The 17,702-nt window shown below is 46.3% G+C and overlaps 1 protein-coding gene across 1 annotated transcript in view; it reads right to left on the bottom strand.

Moving 5' to 3' along the window:
- PLXNB1 (plexin B1) overlaps positions 1 to 13,474 on the bottom strand; it is a gene marked incomplete at both ends in the record, with an annotated part of 37,269 nt that extends 23,795 nt beyond the window's left edge. Inside the window, 8 exons of the mRNA XM_080350248.1 lie at positions 478 to 586; positions 680 to 788; positions 3,657 to 3,813; positions 4,498 to 4,630; positions 5,302 to 5,402; positions 7,089 to 7,217; positions 7,632 to 7,814; positions 12,341 to 13,474. Coding sequence (XP_080206374.1) covers positions 478 to 586; positions 680 to 788; positions 3,657 to 3,813; positions 4,498 to 4,630; positions 5,302 to 5,402; positions 7,089 to 7,217; positions 7,632 to 7,814; positions 12,341 to 13,474 — 2,055 coding nt within the window. The remainder of the gene's footprint in view (positions 1 to 477; positions 587 to 679; positions 789 to 3,656; positions 3,814 to 4,497; positions 4,631 to 5,301; positions 5,403 to 7,088; positions 7,218 to 7,631; positions 7,815 to 12,340) is intronic.
- Positions 13,475 to 17,702: the final 4,228 nt, after the last annotated feature.

A 17,702-nucleotide genomic window follows, 5' to 3' on the forward strand; every position in this document is an offset into this window, starting at 1 on the left:
AAGAGCTCCCATCTCATTTTGCCTTGTCTTGGGACAGGACTGAGGAGTTTTCACGGTGCAGAAGATCCAACAACATCCCCTCTTCCCAAAGATGCCTGTACTCCAAGGGAAGTCTGCCTCCCTTCGACCCCCACAAAACTGCAAGACCATCTGTGGCAGCAAAACTGGGCATCAAACTGGGCATCTTTTTTACCTCCACACTTGCAGCGTCCCTGCCAGCTTGCTCTTATTCCTCACTTTGAACACCCAGGCTGGATAACCGAGGAGGAAGGTGATCTGCTTCATCTGATGGCCTCTACTTGCCCAGAAACCCAGCAAGGTCTTGTAACACCAGGCACACAGAGCCTTGTGTGGCTCCGAGGGGCGGCTTTGCTCCAGCAGCTCACTGTGCTGGATGTGACTGACAGCTGCTGTTTTACCCGAGAATAGATCTGACTCACTGAGGCACATGGGACTAGGACTGAGTAGGACACTCACCCTTTCGTTGTAGATAATGGTTCCTTCCTCACAGGCTGCCTTGTGGGTGCAGAGGTGCTGCTGGATGCACCAGTTACATCCCCAGAGACTGCTCACACACTTCTGGCACCTGGAACAACGATAGAAAAGCAGCTGCTGGGATGACCCAGGCAGGGACAGCCACCCTCCCTGTACCTATAGACAAGAAAAAGCAGGTGCTCACGGTGCCGATTTCCACAGCAGGGCCACTGCAGCACAGTCATAGAAAGAGAAGTCCACGGAAGCAATGAAGATGTCATGGAAACGCACTACGAGCTTTATGGTGACATGATCTGAAAATGAAAATAAAGATTGCTTAGCAATGGAGCAACTCTAAGTCTGCTGTGCTGTTCAGAGACACAGCATTCTTTAGGAAAGACATTGTCAAACATGGGGATGAATTTCCTACCATGTTTCTAGCATTTCAATCACTGGATTATCCTACGGACACTAAAAACAGGTTGGACAAGTTTATCAGGAGTAGTTGATGACAGTTCTTGCCAACCCATGGGCAGGAAGACTAGTCTGAAGATCCCTCCATCTATATCTGCTATAATTCCACTGTCATCCACTGTATTAGAGGAAGATATAACATTCCAGGCTCGAAGCTGATTGTCTTCCTTTGTCTTCCAAGGGAAAACCAAACCCTCAGAACTGACGTGCCCTTCACATACTGCCTTCACCTCGAGAGCTTTGTTCTATGTCCAGACTAAGTAGTGAGTCAGTGAAGAGGTTTACCAGACTTGTAATCTCACTTGCAATGACTGAAGGCTCACCTGCTTTAAATCCACGTCTGCCAACTATAAGCCTCAGGACAGCCCAGTTCTCTTTGGGAAGAGACTGTCACTGTTTTCTAATAGACCAAATAACTGCAGGGATGGTCAAAACTTACTACTGCTGAAAGCATGAGCCTGAAGGAGATATTTTGCATATGACAGTATTAAAACAGCTAATTAATCTTGTTCCAGAAAAATGCCCCTAACCCTAGAGTTGGGCATTAACTCTCCAAATAACAGAAATATATTACATGCTCTGCTCAATCCCAGGAGCTGCAATTTCTCCGATGCAGTTTGCTAAAAACCAAAAAATAAGTAAAAGGAAGCTCGTCTATCATTCCTCTCACAGAAATCAGACCTCCTCTTGCAAGCGAGCTGTATTCACAACAAAACAATTCACGTGTCTGGAGGATCAGTCAGGCCTAAGCTGGCTTCCTGAAAGGATGACAAGTAAAGCAGCATGCGAGTAAAATAGCTGCTGATGAGGTGTGTATGCAAACCCATGATTAGGAGAAAATAAAGGTATCATATGCAGCTGGAGGCAGGAGTGACCGCGGTACTGCCAGCTCCCATCACTGTCACAGAGGTGATTGCATTTGGCAGTGGTGAAAGGGCTAACACCTCCCAGGATTTCAGGGTTATGACACCCTATTTATAAATATTCCTGTCTCCAAAAAGGCCATTATTTCCCATGACTGCCAATAATGCTGCTCAACAGTACAGAAGATGAGGTCGAGCACTTGCAAATTGAGAGCAAGAGTTTGTACTATCAACTTGGAACTCATCAGCTTAAAGTGACAGATGAGCTGGTATGTAACCTTCAAAATAGAGCTAAAAAAGGCAAATATTTTAGCGAGCTTGGAAAAGTATTATAAGTAGGAATAGGAAAGTGCCAATATCTAAGGCTCTAAGGAGACCTCATTCAGAAAACAGTGTATGATTGTGGTTACCAGCTTGAAATTCATCTTAGCAGAACACAGAAGCTGTGCAAAGAAGGACCAGCAACACAGCGAAGGAGAGAGGAAGTCTGGGTAACAAAAGAACACGAATTCAAAACTGGCACAGTTAACACAGCAAAACTCTGTGCTAAGAATGCCTGGATATAGTTCACTGAGTGGGAGAAGAGCTGTGGAAGCAAAAGGACAACACAAATAGATCAAACGGACAAACCATCCATGAGCAGGTTTAGGCTAGAAACCAGAAGCAATTCGTTAAGCCTCAGAGGTGCAATATGAAAATAATGCAGGTGGAGCATCTATGAAGTCTTGAAATAAAAGCAAGACTGACTTACGAAGGAGTCAAGAAGAGTATCTGAAGCGTAGAATAAGAAGAACTAGACTGTGGCTTTATCTACGATGACTTTTTACAACTGTGCTTAAATTCAGGCCCACGTTTGCAGAACTAACCAGGGAAGCCAATCCTGCTGCTCTGCCTGCCAGTGCATGCAGCTCTTTCCCTCTGTGCCTGACCACCCTGGATGGAGACCTGGTCGGTTTGTTCCGGACTAAAGCAGCGTGAAAGCCAACAGATAAAATAATATTGAAAATTAATGAGTCTGAGACTGAATGAGTGTGTTAGCCACGTTCTGCTGTCATGTTATGTCCATGGAGATTAATTCAAACCTATCAGCGAGGTGCATACTTGCATGGAAAAGCTGTTTAGCCGTTCAGGTGAATCGTGTGGAATGTTTCCCAACCGAGACCTGCCTTTTACTTCAGACAAACAAGCTCTTTGAAGGGATCAACTCATTGGAGCTCACACTGACAGGTTGGATAAAATCCAATGCAAAGACTATAAACCAAGAACTTTCCAGGTTCTTTAGAGTGGCCGGTTAGAGCAACACTCAGCCAGTTATTTATCGTTCACAGTAATAGAAAGCTGATTATGTATTTTCTGACATTATGTCGCATTGCAGATTAATTTCTAACTTTAAGTACCACCATGGGCCTCATCTTTCCTTACATGAACTTCCTTCTCCCACTACTACGTGGATCTTTGGAAGGTTTGCATTTTGTTTGATTTAAATAATAAAGCAGCATTTAAGAGAGTTCTCTCTCCAGATTTATGACAAAGCTGCCAAACCAGCCACCACTCTAGACTGCATTTCAGATCATATTCAGATTTGCATACAACCCTTCAAGCAGGATCTCCTTTCCAACTGCCAGAATTTGGCATCGGAATTTGGCAATACCCCAAAACAGCACAGGATGTATGTGACATGCAAGTAGAAAGCAAATAGATATTATGACAGAATGAAATGAACACCTGCTGACAGACCAGATACATTCATGGCTGTTAATCCTGGCAATCTGACGGACCTACAACGTGCTTTCTCCCAACAACATTATCAGAGCTATCGTGCTTCATTTAAAGCATTTCACTGACCTGCTCCTGTTGGCAGAGCTGGTGCTTGGCTGGGATCTGGAGAAGGACACATGATTCCTGACTCTGTCAGAACTGCTGGGCTTTCATAATCTTCAAAGTAACATGAGTAGAATTCTTCCTCACGCAGAGAAGGTAAGTCCGAGATAGCCAGAAATACCTACCAATTCAATAATATCCAGTAAATAATTTGCCCTCTAACACATTCTTCTTTATTTCGTCTAATTCTCTGGTTCTATTTTTTCAAAGAGCCCCAAAAAGTAGTTATCTACACATACATCTATTTTCTTATAAGGCCTCCTAAAACTGACTATTCCATTCAGAATTTTCTGCCATTCCCAAACTGAACTTGGTATCCACCAAGCATGTGGCAACTGCTCCCTTTGCTCAAGTCTCTAGCAAAAGACAGGTTTCTTGCCACCTCCTGACATAACAACAGACTTCAAAACACTGCAGCACCTTCTTCCCTTTTCTCCCAGCTCTCAGATGCCAGACTGAAGCCATAATTTTGGGTACCACCTTCCAGATCTTCCTGACAGCAAGTGTCAGAAACACTGTGAAAACACATACGTGGGGACCTTATAGATACTAAAGCAAGGAGGGACTCCACAGGAGCAGCCGTCAAATACTCCAGAATACCCAGTAAGTCTTAGCAGGCAAGGACATTTAGTTTTATGGGGAAAAAAAACCAAATAAATTATCTTCTGGTACAGCCAAAGTCTCTTATGTGAGGCAGACAACACGGGCTTGAAGGCTGAAGCAACAGCAAGACTTGCAACTCCTCTGAGTTCGCAGAGGACTTTCTACACTTCTTGAGCATCATCAGAGGATCATCACCACTCACATTTCTCTTTTCCTCTCTGCTGATATTGGCTGGAGTCAGTGACTGGACGGACAGACACTGCTGGGTAGAGTTAAAGCTCCAGAGCCACTGCTCACTCAACCTGGAGCGCAAGCACTCGGAGCGGCGGCTGCACCTGCAGGGAGACAGCAAGAAGCCCCGTGAGAGATCTGTGCAGCCACAGCAGGACACGTTCGGCTTCCAAGCCAACACCGGCTGGCTGAAGCCTTGCTAGAGCCATGGGGAAGCTGCTACACAAATCACAAAAGTCCCAGCCTCCCATCACCTTCAATAAGAGGATGAATTGTTGCCAAAATATAGATGAGTAGGCGCTTTTTGATTCAAGAGTCATAAACTATTTTCTATGGCATTCTGCAAAGAGACAGAGCCAGCAAGCAGACAGACACACTGGAATAAACGACATCCCATTACACAACATCAGTAGGGGAGCAAGAAGTGTAAAATAGTGCTAGCAGAGAGCGACACCAGAAGAAGAGAGAATTTCTCTATGTTTGTCAAAGGGCAGTTTGAGCTGCAGTCAGTCAAAGACCAGGCTGAAATCCACGGGCTGGGAGCATCGCGAGTGGTGACCAAAGACCCAAAAAGCAATGGGAAAATACCCTCGTGTGCAACTGCTGCTGGTGCTTTAGGGAGGCAGAGCGTGGAACGGTACATTAGAGAGAATATCCTATAAAGGAACTAAAAATAAATTAAATCCAGACATACAGAGACATAAGGAAGAGAGTAAGTGAGGATAATCCCTAAGCACTATCCCTCCAAAATCCTTGCAGGTGAACAGGGTCTTACCGTCCCCGAAGGACACACCAGCCACAGTAGGGATCCTTCAGTGCCAGACAGGATTCACAGTCCGAGTACAGGGAACATTCCAGTATGGGAACCTTTGCCACCTGCCGCAGGAAGAAACCAGTGAAAACACAGCACGCGACACAGGCCCCAGGTCTATGGCTTCTCCTGCAAGTTTCCAGAGCCCATCAGAATGGCCATTTCACATATTGGCAAAGGACATCCAACCGTCCAGCTGTACAGAGGCGCCGAGGTGAGCAAAGTGTGTTGCTATTAATGAGTTATCTGTGACGCTTTTTGCAAGGAGGAGACTTTACGTAGTGACAAAACTGTATTTTAACAAAATGGATCAAGGAACAGCAGACTGAATACCATTCACTTTTTTGCTTGTCTGGACTCTGCCATGGGAGATCATCTCTCTCAACATGCAGGGGACTGAAGCTGGACATGGTAGCTCCAGCTGAGGTCTCTCAACATCTGCCCTGTTGCCCAGCTCTGTCTGGCAGAGTCATCATTTTGACTGCGAGTAGAACAAGAAGCTTTGATCAATGTGGAACAAAAAGCTTATGCCGTCTGGGGTTAAGTTTTACTTGCAAAACTCCTCTGCTTTAACTTACTATCCTTGCTGACTTGAGCCTCTTGCCCTCTCTTTCATCTGCTAATACACTGTCAGTTACTTTAAAACACTAACTTCTAATCCCTGACCTATTACTTTTGCTAAGTACATGAAGTAATTTGGATTTTTTTTAATTGACAGAGCAATTAATGTTAAGGATATATTTCAGATTTCCCTAATCTTCTTCCACTCGCAGATTTCAACTCCTCCTTTGAAGTGTGACAAAATTTCTGAGGATCTCAAAGTGCATGGGGGGGTGAAGGGAAGCAGAGGTTTTCCAGCATTTGTTGTTTGTTCTTTCCTTCAGAGTAACTCAATGGCTGCTTTTCCTTTGCGAGGAGGATCCTTTTCTTTCCAGCTCAAGGAGCTGATTTGAGTGGTGTTGCACAAATCCTCTCAAATCAAGTATCCATAGCTGGATTTTCTACTCAGCAGACACCAATATCCCAAGAGCCTGAGGCATGGTGATGCCTCTTCTCCAGCTGTAACTGGGCACAAACACAATTACAGAAAGCAGAAGAGGGAAAGGTGTCTCACATGGTTCCTTATACAGCTTGATTTCATCTGCCAGACTGTTATTATATACCCGGTCAGAGTGCACTTCTGCTATCTGAAGATGCTTCCCACACATATTTGCTTTTTTAGATTACATGCCTACAGGAGAACAGCTTAATCTTTTAACTGATTAAAACCAGGAGACGTGCCACAGTTTCGGTTACACAAAACCTCCCATTTTCTCTTTAGTCTTTTGCAAAACCAAGACAGGTCACATCACCTGCAAACCCAGAAGGCTCCTTCTGCTCAGATGGAGATGCAAACTGTTGTCCAAACAGTTCCTGCTCAACACAGAGGAACTCAGGAATTTGCAGCCCCTTGACTCCATGCCAGTAGAGCAGCATTTTACAGCCTGCAGTTCACATTCCTCCATCACTGCTGATGCAGACTGACTTATGGAAACGCACATGGCAAAAAGGCCACAGTTTAGGGCAACAAGGCTTCGTCCAGCTTGTGCCAAAGGCCAGTCCCCATCCCTGTAAACCAGGCTGGCATCAGCTGCTGCCCAGCACAGGCTCAGCTGCACACACACAGTTTCTCTGCCTCCCCCAACTCCCATCAGTAGTTTGGACCTCAAATGCTTTCAGCTCTTGTGTGGAAGGGATTTTATTGCTCTTACCATTGACTGAGTCATGACAAAGAGGTGCTCCTGCGTCTGGTCAAACAGCAGGTCTCCACTCACCATGCTGTTTAACTGGATAGGTAAAGAAGCGTATACATGCGCATCTCCCATTGCTCCCAGGTACACCTGCAAGAGAGTCACAGTTGTATGCAGGGAAAATATCACAGCAGGAGTTGGGGGCACCCATCCTACATCAGGAACCAGTTGGAACCAGGGCTGTGTGCCAGGATTTCAATCTCTCACCAAAATCTCAACGTGGTGACTTCAGCCACATGAAGTGTGTGCCCGGCAATACCTGCAGAAGCCACGCAGGACGCACCAGCCCTGACCCTGGCTTAGTGCAGGTGATCACTGTTTGGGGCATTCACATTCTCAGCATTGTTGAGAATACAGTGTGAGAAGAGACCAGCTGACAGTAATGATCTTTAGAAGGAACTTAATTTCCCCAGGGACAAGAGAAATTGCCTTTTTTTTCCCCTTCCACCTGAGCACCCCCGATTAGTTTCATCCTCTTTGCGTCCTGTCACATCCAGGTCATACCTTGTGCAGTCTCCCTCTGCTGTCTCCCAGAAAAGCAATGGTGTGCCCATCTTCCACGTGCACGGCCACAGCTGTCAGCCGGGCCTCTGTTTTCTCCAGGAGGGGGGTGGCTTCCAAGGGCACCCGGCTGGCCATGGGGCTGGGAGTGTGGTCAGAGCCACAGGGGTATGCGTACAGGGTGTCCTTTTTGGGGAAGCGGAAAGAACAGGGAAATCAGAACAACAACAAAGGATACAAGGAACATTAGCACCTTTAACACTTCCAGCCATTGCTTCCACCCAAATTTCATAAACGGGTGCCCCAGTTCAAATTCAGCTTTAAACCCTTCAAAGCTTTTTGACTGAGAGTAATAAAACCAGCTTCTAATGATCAGTTTAGGTATGTTGGCGCTTTGTGCCCTCACAAGACCCTGCAGACATTTCAGCAAGTCCATTCAGCATCACTAATGAAACGCATCGAAACTCTACTGAACTCTTAAGTTCTCCAAAACACATTACTGGCTACACGCTGCCATGATACAGCTTTGCAGATGATTAATTGTATTTTTCAGAATAAAATGAAGAGATGAGTATCCCTGCTTCCACTGCAAACCCACTTTGTCACAAGCATCAACCCCAACAATTACCATGGTTTTGTTATATCACCTACAAATTGTAAGCCTGAAGTAGAACCCCAAAGCATCAGGACATAGATAAAGCCAGAGTGGAGCACAGCCTGCTCCAAAGAGCTGAATAACTACACACAGAAATCATGGAGCACACACAACCAGAGACCCACAAACGGTCAAAACAAGAGTCAGCTCTGCACATGGCTTCAGTTCTTCTGAATGTTGTGAAATTTCTGAAAATTAACTCCATGGAGCTGTGCAAAACCACTCATCCTTCTGTTCCACTCAGATCCCTTCCAGTTCCACCAAACCTCCACTTAGTGAATTCTAAATGAAAGAGAATGAAAGCTGCCAACTCATTGACTATTTGTATGTGTAGAAAGAAGATATTCCATTATGATTCAACTTTTTCCTAAGTAACAAACCCAGTTGTGTCCAGGATAGTTCCTCTGTTGCTTTATCTTTCTCGACACCTTGTTCTGTGCCCACTTTAATTTTACAGTATCCTTTTGGAGACCAAATGCAGGATTGTTCATCAACCATTACTATTAAAAACATTTTTAATCAATGAGTGGCTTGTCTTCAAACAACGGCTTGTGCAAACTAATGATTTTCATCATGGAATCCCTTATGGATAACATTTGCTCCCTCCTTTCCAACACTCTTAGGAGGCTGCGCGTGGAGCAGCGGCAGGAACTGAGCAGCCCGTGCTGACTCCAGCTCCCTCTCTTGCCTCGGGCAACGCGGTTGAATTTACACTCCTTGTGAGCAGGGTTACGTATTCCTTCTGTCTGATGTCCGTATTCCTTCTGTCTGACGTCCGGGGCTTTGCACTTGGCAGCGCTGAGCTGTGCGGTACCACCCGGCACCAGGCGACGGAGCCGCCCGCGCCGGGGTCGGCGATAACGGCACAGCGTGGCATTCTTGAGGCATCTGCTCAGCATCCCTCCCCAAACACATGGAAAATCTGACCCTTTTCCCTCCCTTCTTCTCTCATTTCTCAGTTATTTTTAAATTTATTTTTATACTTAAAAGTGTGCATATATATATGTATGTATATATATATATATATATATATAAAAATGTAATACTTTGCTAGTTCTTGGAGAAACTAAAAGTGAAGAAACTAAAAGTGGAGAAATTAAAGCGATCAGGAGCTTTTGACAAAGTCTATGGAAATCCCAGAGTAAAATATATTTAACCTGCTGACCTCTATTGACTTCTCCAATGTATTGCTATCTTCACGGGGACCAAGGCTTGACACGGTGGTTCCACATGGGAAAACCTGCCAGTTAGACTGGCACTACTTTCATTCCGATGCTTTATTTTTCCCTTCAAGTACTATTAATAATTCAACTGATTTTCTGCATACTGGATGTAACGCTCTGACTTAAAGCCTCAGAAGAGGTTACAACTCCTAACGATTGTTAGTTTTCACCATACTCTAAGCTGTCATTCATTTTTAGTGACAAATACCTTCTTGTTATTAGCTCTGTCGCTCAATTCTTAAACTTCTTTCAACCACCTCCTTGTAACTTAAAGGTTTCTATTTCTCTGGTTGTCTAGTTCCTATAAGATTTATCAGGAAGAGGGCCACAGCTAAATTCTCATATCCAAAAGCATCAAATATTCATTTTGAATGGGATTCTACTCAACTTTCACAACCCTTGTATCAATTCAGACAAATTCTAGAGCCTCACAACCTCACTAGTGAGGCTGATTTTTCAAAGTTTGCTTAAAAAAAAATGCATGCAAGTCAGAAATAGTTGTGCCCCAGTTGTGCTCAGCACCACTGCTGCCTATGTGTGATTCCAAAGGGCGAGTCATTTCACACATGACATTTATCCACTGTCAACCAACGTGAGCTGTGCGAGCTCTCCCAGCACCGGCACAGCCTCCCCGCAGCCTCCGGAGCTGAAACTGCGTCCCTTCTACAGGATTAAGACCATGATAATTGTATAAAGCGCTTATATAAATTTACATAGAAGCTGTCTGAATCGTTTTCAGTGAATAACATCTTGGCGATGCAGCAGAAAATACACTTCAAGGATCATTCAGTGTCCTACTGCGATGCAAGTTAGGATGAAGCTCCTGCCGTGAATTTTGCAACAACAGGACAAATCTGTGTCTATGTAAGAAGAGGACTGAAAGCTCGGTGCAAAAGGACAAGTTACACACCTTGAAAACTACACCCACAGAAGATATGCAGCCTTGCCAAGCCTTGCAGAAACACATTTCACACTTCCAATTATCAACTGTCTAACAGCATCTATGCAGCCTCCCGTGTCTCAAGGCTAATGGATCTCCAGCTAACTGAACAAACAGATTCTGAAATTCTTATAAAAACAAGCTTTTTGTTTTCTTTCCAGTTGAAGAGCTTGTATTGAACTGTAAAACTCAGTCTGAGCCTTTCCTGATGGAGTGAATACTGGAGGCAGCGCTAAGTAGGGAAAAGGGCATATACCTTCTGGTTTGGAAGCAGAAAAACGTGAAATTAATTAGTGTTATCCTTACATGCAGCACAAGCTGCTACCATTGAAACCGAGTTAAAACTGTTTCTGCATAAAACATCCATTGACAGCCGCTTCCACGCGGCGCTGAATGGAGCGGGCTGGAGCTGGCACGGACCCCTACGTGCTGTTAGATACAATCTTAATGACAACCGCTACCATGTACCGAATGGTGACGGATAAACTTTGTTAGGACATTTACATATCATTGGACACACTTGTTAATAAGATGCAGTACTTAGTCGGCTCACTAGTGCCAAACGGTGCAGCTGGGACCCCGGGATCACGTACCATGGATCACACTGCAGAAACTGGGCTCTTCTCCCACCTTGCGCACCCACTTCTCCACCAGATCAAACAGTACAGGGGGACTCGACATCATTTTAAATGAAGGATTCTGAGATTTAATTCCCTCAAGCCTAAAAATCACCTGTGACAATCCCTTCCACGCGGCCCACAAGGGACACAGCTAAGAAATACAAGCAGAACATCAAGCTGGGCAGCCTCTTGCTTCCCAACTTATGTACCCTTCCTGACCTCACATTTGTCCTGCTCCAAGTCTGCTCTTCACCCTTCCCTCTTTCCCACAAGTATTCTACAGTCAACTTTAGCTACTGAAAGGAAAACCATAATTTTAAAACTGGTTTTGGACCACATGCCCAAACCCGGAGACTTCCAAAGTTCTCTGGTAGCTCTTTGTAGCACAAGGCTGGGAAGATGCAATTATCTGGACAGCCTGTTCTGTATGAAGAAGGAGGACACAAGATAACATGCTGTTCTGCTAAGGACTAGCAACGCCCTCGGTGAAAACCACAGAGCGTCCTGCCAGGACACTGCAGCCAGCACCGCCCCGGGAGAACAGTGTCTGTGTCACCGTCCCCCGTATCGCAGCACCAGCCAGCGTGGCTGACACACTGCAAGGATTCAGGGTCACAGCCACTTCAGTTCACACCTTTGTCCTGCAACATCCCATCGTGCCTTTGTCATAGAATTTAAAGGATTGTGAACTCTTACAGCTCTGGAGACAGAGAAGAGCCAGGTCAGGAAAAGTTCTACCTTGGGCACAGAATTCTGCAACACTAACGCAGTCTATAGGAAATTAAGATTTTGCTGACGCTTGCTTTTGCTTCTCCTCTTTTTCGTTCCTGTTGTGAGGTGCACCTCACCATAAGCGACAAGGACACAGCACAGCCCTTAAATTCCCTTCCCATGCATGTACTCCTTTCCTGCAGTGCAGTCAGGGGATGAAGATACTGATAAAGAACAACCTGAACTGCAGCTTCAGCGCCTGGTACGGCTATGAGACAGACCTCAGGGCCAGGTCACACACTCCCCACAGACACACAGTCCTGTCCCTCTGCACAGACACCTGCCCATGTGGGGCAGAGAGCTGCAGCAGCAACGACACAGACTGTGCTTAAACAGGACACATCACATCACTGCGATAGCAAAGAAACAGCCCGAGCCCAAAGGCTTCTAACCCAAAGAGATTTCAACTTCCATCTGTGGGAAACAAGCTGCGTTCGGGAACACAAAGCAACACAAGGAAACGATGGAGACTTCACCCTGGCAAAGGTACAAAAGCCACTTACCGCTGGCAGCTGGACACAGTTGGAACTGACATCGTATTCGATATACGCCACTTCTGTCCCTTCTTCTGACTTCCCGTCTCTCATGTAGCAAACGTCCCTAGTCCAGTTGGTCAGGCGATCCACCTCCTCCATTGCATAGACGCAGAGGGCAGAGTCCTCGCTCAGTTTGCTAGAGGAAGCCTGCCAGGCAGAGAAGGATGCGAACAGCACTTCTCCCTCGGTGTCCAGCTGCCCCCGGGCCAGGTCTTGTCCCGGGCGGGTGACATAGGCCGCTTGGAGGAGGCTGTACGTGTTGGTTTTGCTCTGGCAGAGCAGCGGTAACTCCACATACGAATAATAGTGAGAGTCATCTAGGCAGATTCGTGAGATGTAGGTCTTGTACTCACGTGACTGAGATTTGAGATCCCGACGGTAGAATAGGAAATAAACGCTTGAGCGGTAAGTGAAGGATTTAATGAAATGGTGGTTGTACTCCGAGAGCCGGCCCACGGCCAGTTTTGCTGTTTCTTCATAGGAGAAAATGGAGTGAGAGTCTGTTGCTTGAACATCCCCTCCGTGGGCCCTGAGATTTCGGGTGGTGATGGGAGGAATCCCTCCTCCAACTCCTCGGCTAGTGTAGCCTCGTCCCACAAACAGCAAGGGGACCTCATCCTTCGAGTAGGCGATGAGTCCTACAGTGGTGATGTTGGGATCGTTGGCAGCAACATACTGAGTGTCACCAGGGCTCTCCGGTCGGAAGAGGACGTGGTCGATGGATGTGAGGCTTCTCTTCTCGCAGATTCCCTGGTGCACGCTGCCACAGACAATGAGCTCCTTCTGCACGGCGTTCACCAGCAGCAGCTTGTTGTGATTGTCGGTGTGGTGTGCCTGAGGGCACTCCAGCTTGGAGACCGGGGGGAGGCAATCCTTACTGTCCAGAACTGGCCCAGTCTGAACCACGTTCTCCATCAGCAGGTCAGATGTCAGCTGGAAGAGAAAGTTGGTGGCCCCCAAGTAAATGGTCCCAGATTCCAAGTCCATGGAGAGGTGGAGGAATCTCGTGGCGTTGCGCGAGAACGTGACGTACTGCAGTCCCCGTGGAATTGCTGCTCCCAAGAAACAGAGAACAGGAAGGAGGAACGTTCCCAGAGGCATGGTAAACACTCTGCAAGAGAGGAGAGGCTGTTATAACTTCTTGGAAACCAAGAGTGAAGATTAACACCCCAAATCCTTCCATATCACTCTTATTATGAGAAGTGGGCCAAGAGAGCGAAACACAAAGAGCCAACACAGGACATTTGCAAAATCACCAACAGAAAGAAGCCTGCAGGAGTATCAGAGACTCTACTCAACCACCTCCACACTAAGACAACAGGCACAGCATTTTCAGGAGAAACTACAGTACTGCAGGTCATGTTCTTGGGGGCTTTCCCAGAGGCTGCTGGGTGGTACTGGGGAAAGCTGCTCTTCACAAGCCTGGGACTTGTACTAAACTTGCTGAATAAACAGTCCAAAGCACAGATTCACCAATCCAGGGGCATAACTTAAGGAGAAAAGTCCTATGTATGTTGTGACAGAAGGTGCTTCAAGCATTGAAGCTGATAGTTATTCTCATAACACCAGAAAAAGACATGTTTAACCCAGCTCCTGCACAACTCTTCCCTATGATGCTCCACTGGGAAGCTCTCCAGGGCAGGACCACATTCCTATAGCAGCCAACACACCGCAGACATTGTTAATGAGCTACACCACAGCAAAATAAACCACTGTCCAAGACAAATACACCTGCACAACCATTGTTTAAATAAACTGTAGCTGGGATCCAACTCAGAACAAACTAATAACCCCTTTGCTCTGTATTTGATCTAGATAGAATTAATCCTTGTCTTTCACTTATAGCGATCAACAGCCTCTTTTGGGTCTAAGGCTCTTCTATCAGTGCTTCAGAAGAAACCTTTCCATGCCATCTCTGCCACTGAGCATCACCCATCCAAGCATGACCCAGGTACCAGGACGAGACCTCCAAAGACTCAGTCACAGCAGCTCCCGGCCACCCAACTGGGGACACCAGTCACCCCAGCTCTGGTGGGCCCCCATCTCCTTGGGCAGATGCAGCATGTCCAGGGTATCTGGAGCGACCGCCTTGCCCTGCTCGCTTGTCACCGCACTCTTTGGAGGAGCAGTCTCTTGCTGGCACTCATCTCTCTGCAGCAACTCCGCCAGCACTGTAAAAGGTGACGGAAACAAGCCTGCTCTGTGGACACTGCTCCACTCCTTCCCTGTCCCACGGCCCAACGTGCAGGCAAGGCCAGATGGGGTGAGTGCTGGTCAGACCCAGGGAACCACCAGACCGGTTCTGCTCCTCTCCAGAGGATCTTTAGACTAACCCCACTTGAAATCCACCGTGACCCACCCAAACCATGCCACAGACAGGAACAACTGTGCTGAGCAGCACAGGGAATCCCACGGCGTGGTGGAAATGTGGTAATAAGCACCTGCAACACTTAGATTAATGCTTTCCCCACAGAGAAAGGGCAGCAGCTGTAAGTACTCATGATTTACTATGAGTACCACCTTATTTGAATTGAGAAGTAGGTGGTGATGCAGCTGTAAATCTCTTCTCTTCCCTTCCCTCCCTCCCTCTTGCAAACGAGGTACCAAAGCTACATGCAGCCCCACATATGCCAAGTTGGGCCAGCAGCTCAGAGCTGACGGGTACAGCGTCTCCTCCAAAACCGGTCTGTCATCTGCTGCGCTCACTTTGGCAGCTCAGCTCCTCAGGGCTGATGGTAATTTTCTCGTTAAAGGTAAGAAAACTACCATCGCATCCCTCCTACAGCATCACCCCTCCTGGGTCTTCTTGGTAAGCTCAAAGTGCTACTAGGTCAGAAGTGAGAAGACTAACCCAGCATTTACTGCAGGAATTAACCTATTTAGGTCAAACTTCTCACCACACGTACTGTGTCTTACAAGTGCTCTGTACAACGTGCAGCTCACGGTGTGCAGAAAACACAGCAGCAATGGTGAGAATGATAACAGTAAGACCACATCCATGTTTTATTTCACTGCTACTGCAAACCAAACCAAACCAAACAATTCCAGCTCCTTTGTCAGTAAAACTGGCATCTTTGCCCTACCAAAAGACCAGTTGAGAGGATTAGTCTACTTGTGAAATCCAGCGGATGGAAGGTATTATAAATACAACACATTAATAAATATAGGCTTTGTGAAGCTCTGGAAAAGCTCCATTTCACATGGTTGTTGTAGGCAAGCAGACAGTACTGTCAGGATACACCCGGGGGCAGGAACACCAGCTCAGAGCACACAGCCGCTGGTTCACACCAAACCAGCACCCTGTTCCGGTTCTGTGCACAACGGGGCTTTTGTTTGCCCCACGAATGGACACTGGGTGTTTTCTGCTCTCAGTTCTACTCACACACTCTGCCTCACCCGATTTGCAAACAGCACTGCACTGGTCTTGGAGTCTCCTTCCAGGGTGGTGAAGCACTTGAACGAGCTCCTCATCATGTGGGAGATGTTATCTGTGTAGCATGATGAAGGGTATTTGTAAAGCCAGCACGTAGATACATGTAAGACTGAAGGATGGAGCTCCAACTTGACTCTATCATCTCAGGTTTACATCAGCAGAGCAGATCTTGCCCCAGCTCAAATGCATCCTCACCATTTTTATTAAACTTTACTCAAGGAACTCCGTGACCACACAGCTGTCTGGGTACCCCTGCACTGCCATCATGCAGACATCACGATGGCTTCTTGTGCAACTCTGTCTGGAGACTCCTCAGTTGCAAAGCTCAAAACGCCTGCAAACCAAACAACAGGCTGATGACCACCCAACAGCAGGAGCTTGACTGCATCGTGACAGCCACACGGACATGGGGGAGATAGGCTTTGATCTGGGAGCAGCTGAGGATCACAAGACATCATTACATTACACCACTTAAAGGAATCTCTCATCTTCTTTCTAGCTAATGCAACCTTCCTATGCCAGCACTTGCACGGTAAAATCAGCGTGTGTCTTCAGAATCTATGAATTCTGGAATACTGGCTTTCTGGCTTAAGCTCAGGCCTACAAGCTGTTAGACCCTGCTCTGTCCACCCCACACCATCACTGATGATTCCCAGCGCAGAACTAACATATATACATGACACCAGACCTTGAACTTAAAACCCAGCGCACAACACCACTCTAGCAACACTGATCTTTTTACAAGCTCTTTGACCTGTAGTTTAATCTACCCCTAACATTTCACTGAACACATTTTACCTACTGGAGCACCTGGACTGGAAAGAGATGGAAAATCAACTGGCCTTTCATTCCAACAGACCACGATCAAAACCAGATCCTGCCGTGGTCAAAGCTCTGACCTGAGCTATTCTTCACTCACCAATATCCCCCTGGAAGTTACTTTGCTAAGAGCTGGTCCTCACAGGTGTCCCAGGTGAGAAGTTACTATCTAGTCCTCATGACACTGGGAACACAGAGGGCAGCTGCAAAGACAAAAGCAAAAAGAAAGAAAGAGATAGTACAGCATGTTCTGCGAGCTGGTTCTGATCGCTCCGAGCAACGGGTAAACACCGAATATAGCGCTCTTTGTTGCTCTTTGCTGAAGAGCCATTAGCAAATGAACTTGTGTTTATTGCTAGGTGAGCAAACACACATTAGAAATGAGTATGAGCCTGCGTGCCTACCGGTAGTTAGAAGCATTTGCATTCTACGTGAAATCTGAGAAAAAAAGCCAGCAGTGTCTTTTGATTCAGTTTTCCAAGTTGTTTCTCAAACACGGGCATCGCTGCCTGTTTTATTTCTTGCTCTTCCGTTAAGCCCATCACAACCTCCCTGGGAGGACAGGAGGAGGATAACCTACATTTAAATCTGATGGTTTCATGACAAGCTCCACTTCTGAGCTCTTTATGGATTTACTGAACCATTCTGCTTCCTGCGCTCACTGCGAGGGTAAAACACAGCTGTTACAGACAGATTGCACCAAAAGTGTGTAGCCTTTAATTAATTCTGAAAGCAATTGCCAAGGCTTAAAGATTCCTTTCAAATATTCCATTTTTTTGATGAATTCCCGTTAAATAGGAAAACGCTTCAGACAATACGCTGAACATTGCCTGTAACGCACTGTAAAATATTAATATCCAAATGATACTTCTGCGTTTCATTTATTTAATCTGGATCACAGAAGGGCTAGAGGATTAGTCAGTTCTGCCACAGAATATTTATATCACATCCACAAAACAACAACCGAGAACGTAGAAGCAATGGCACTATTTTGTTACTTGGAATTTGAAATAAGACCATGTTTTCTGTAGCACTATTTTTACCTCTCTGACCTCACGTATCCCTCTCAGAGGCTTT

This window comes from Nesoenas mayeri, assembly GCF_963082525.1.
Source record: "Nesoenas mayeri genome assembly, chromosome: 10".
Lineage (NCBI taxonomy): Eukaryota > Metazoa > Chordata > Aves > Columbiformes > Columbidae > Nesoenas > Nesoenas mayeri.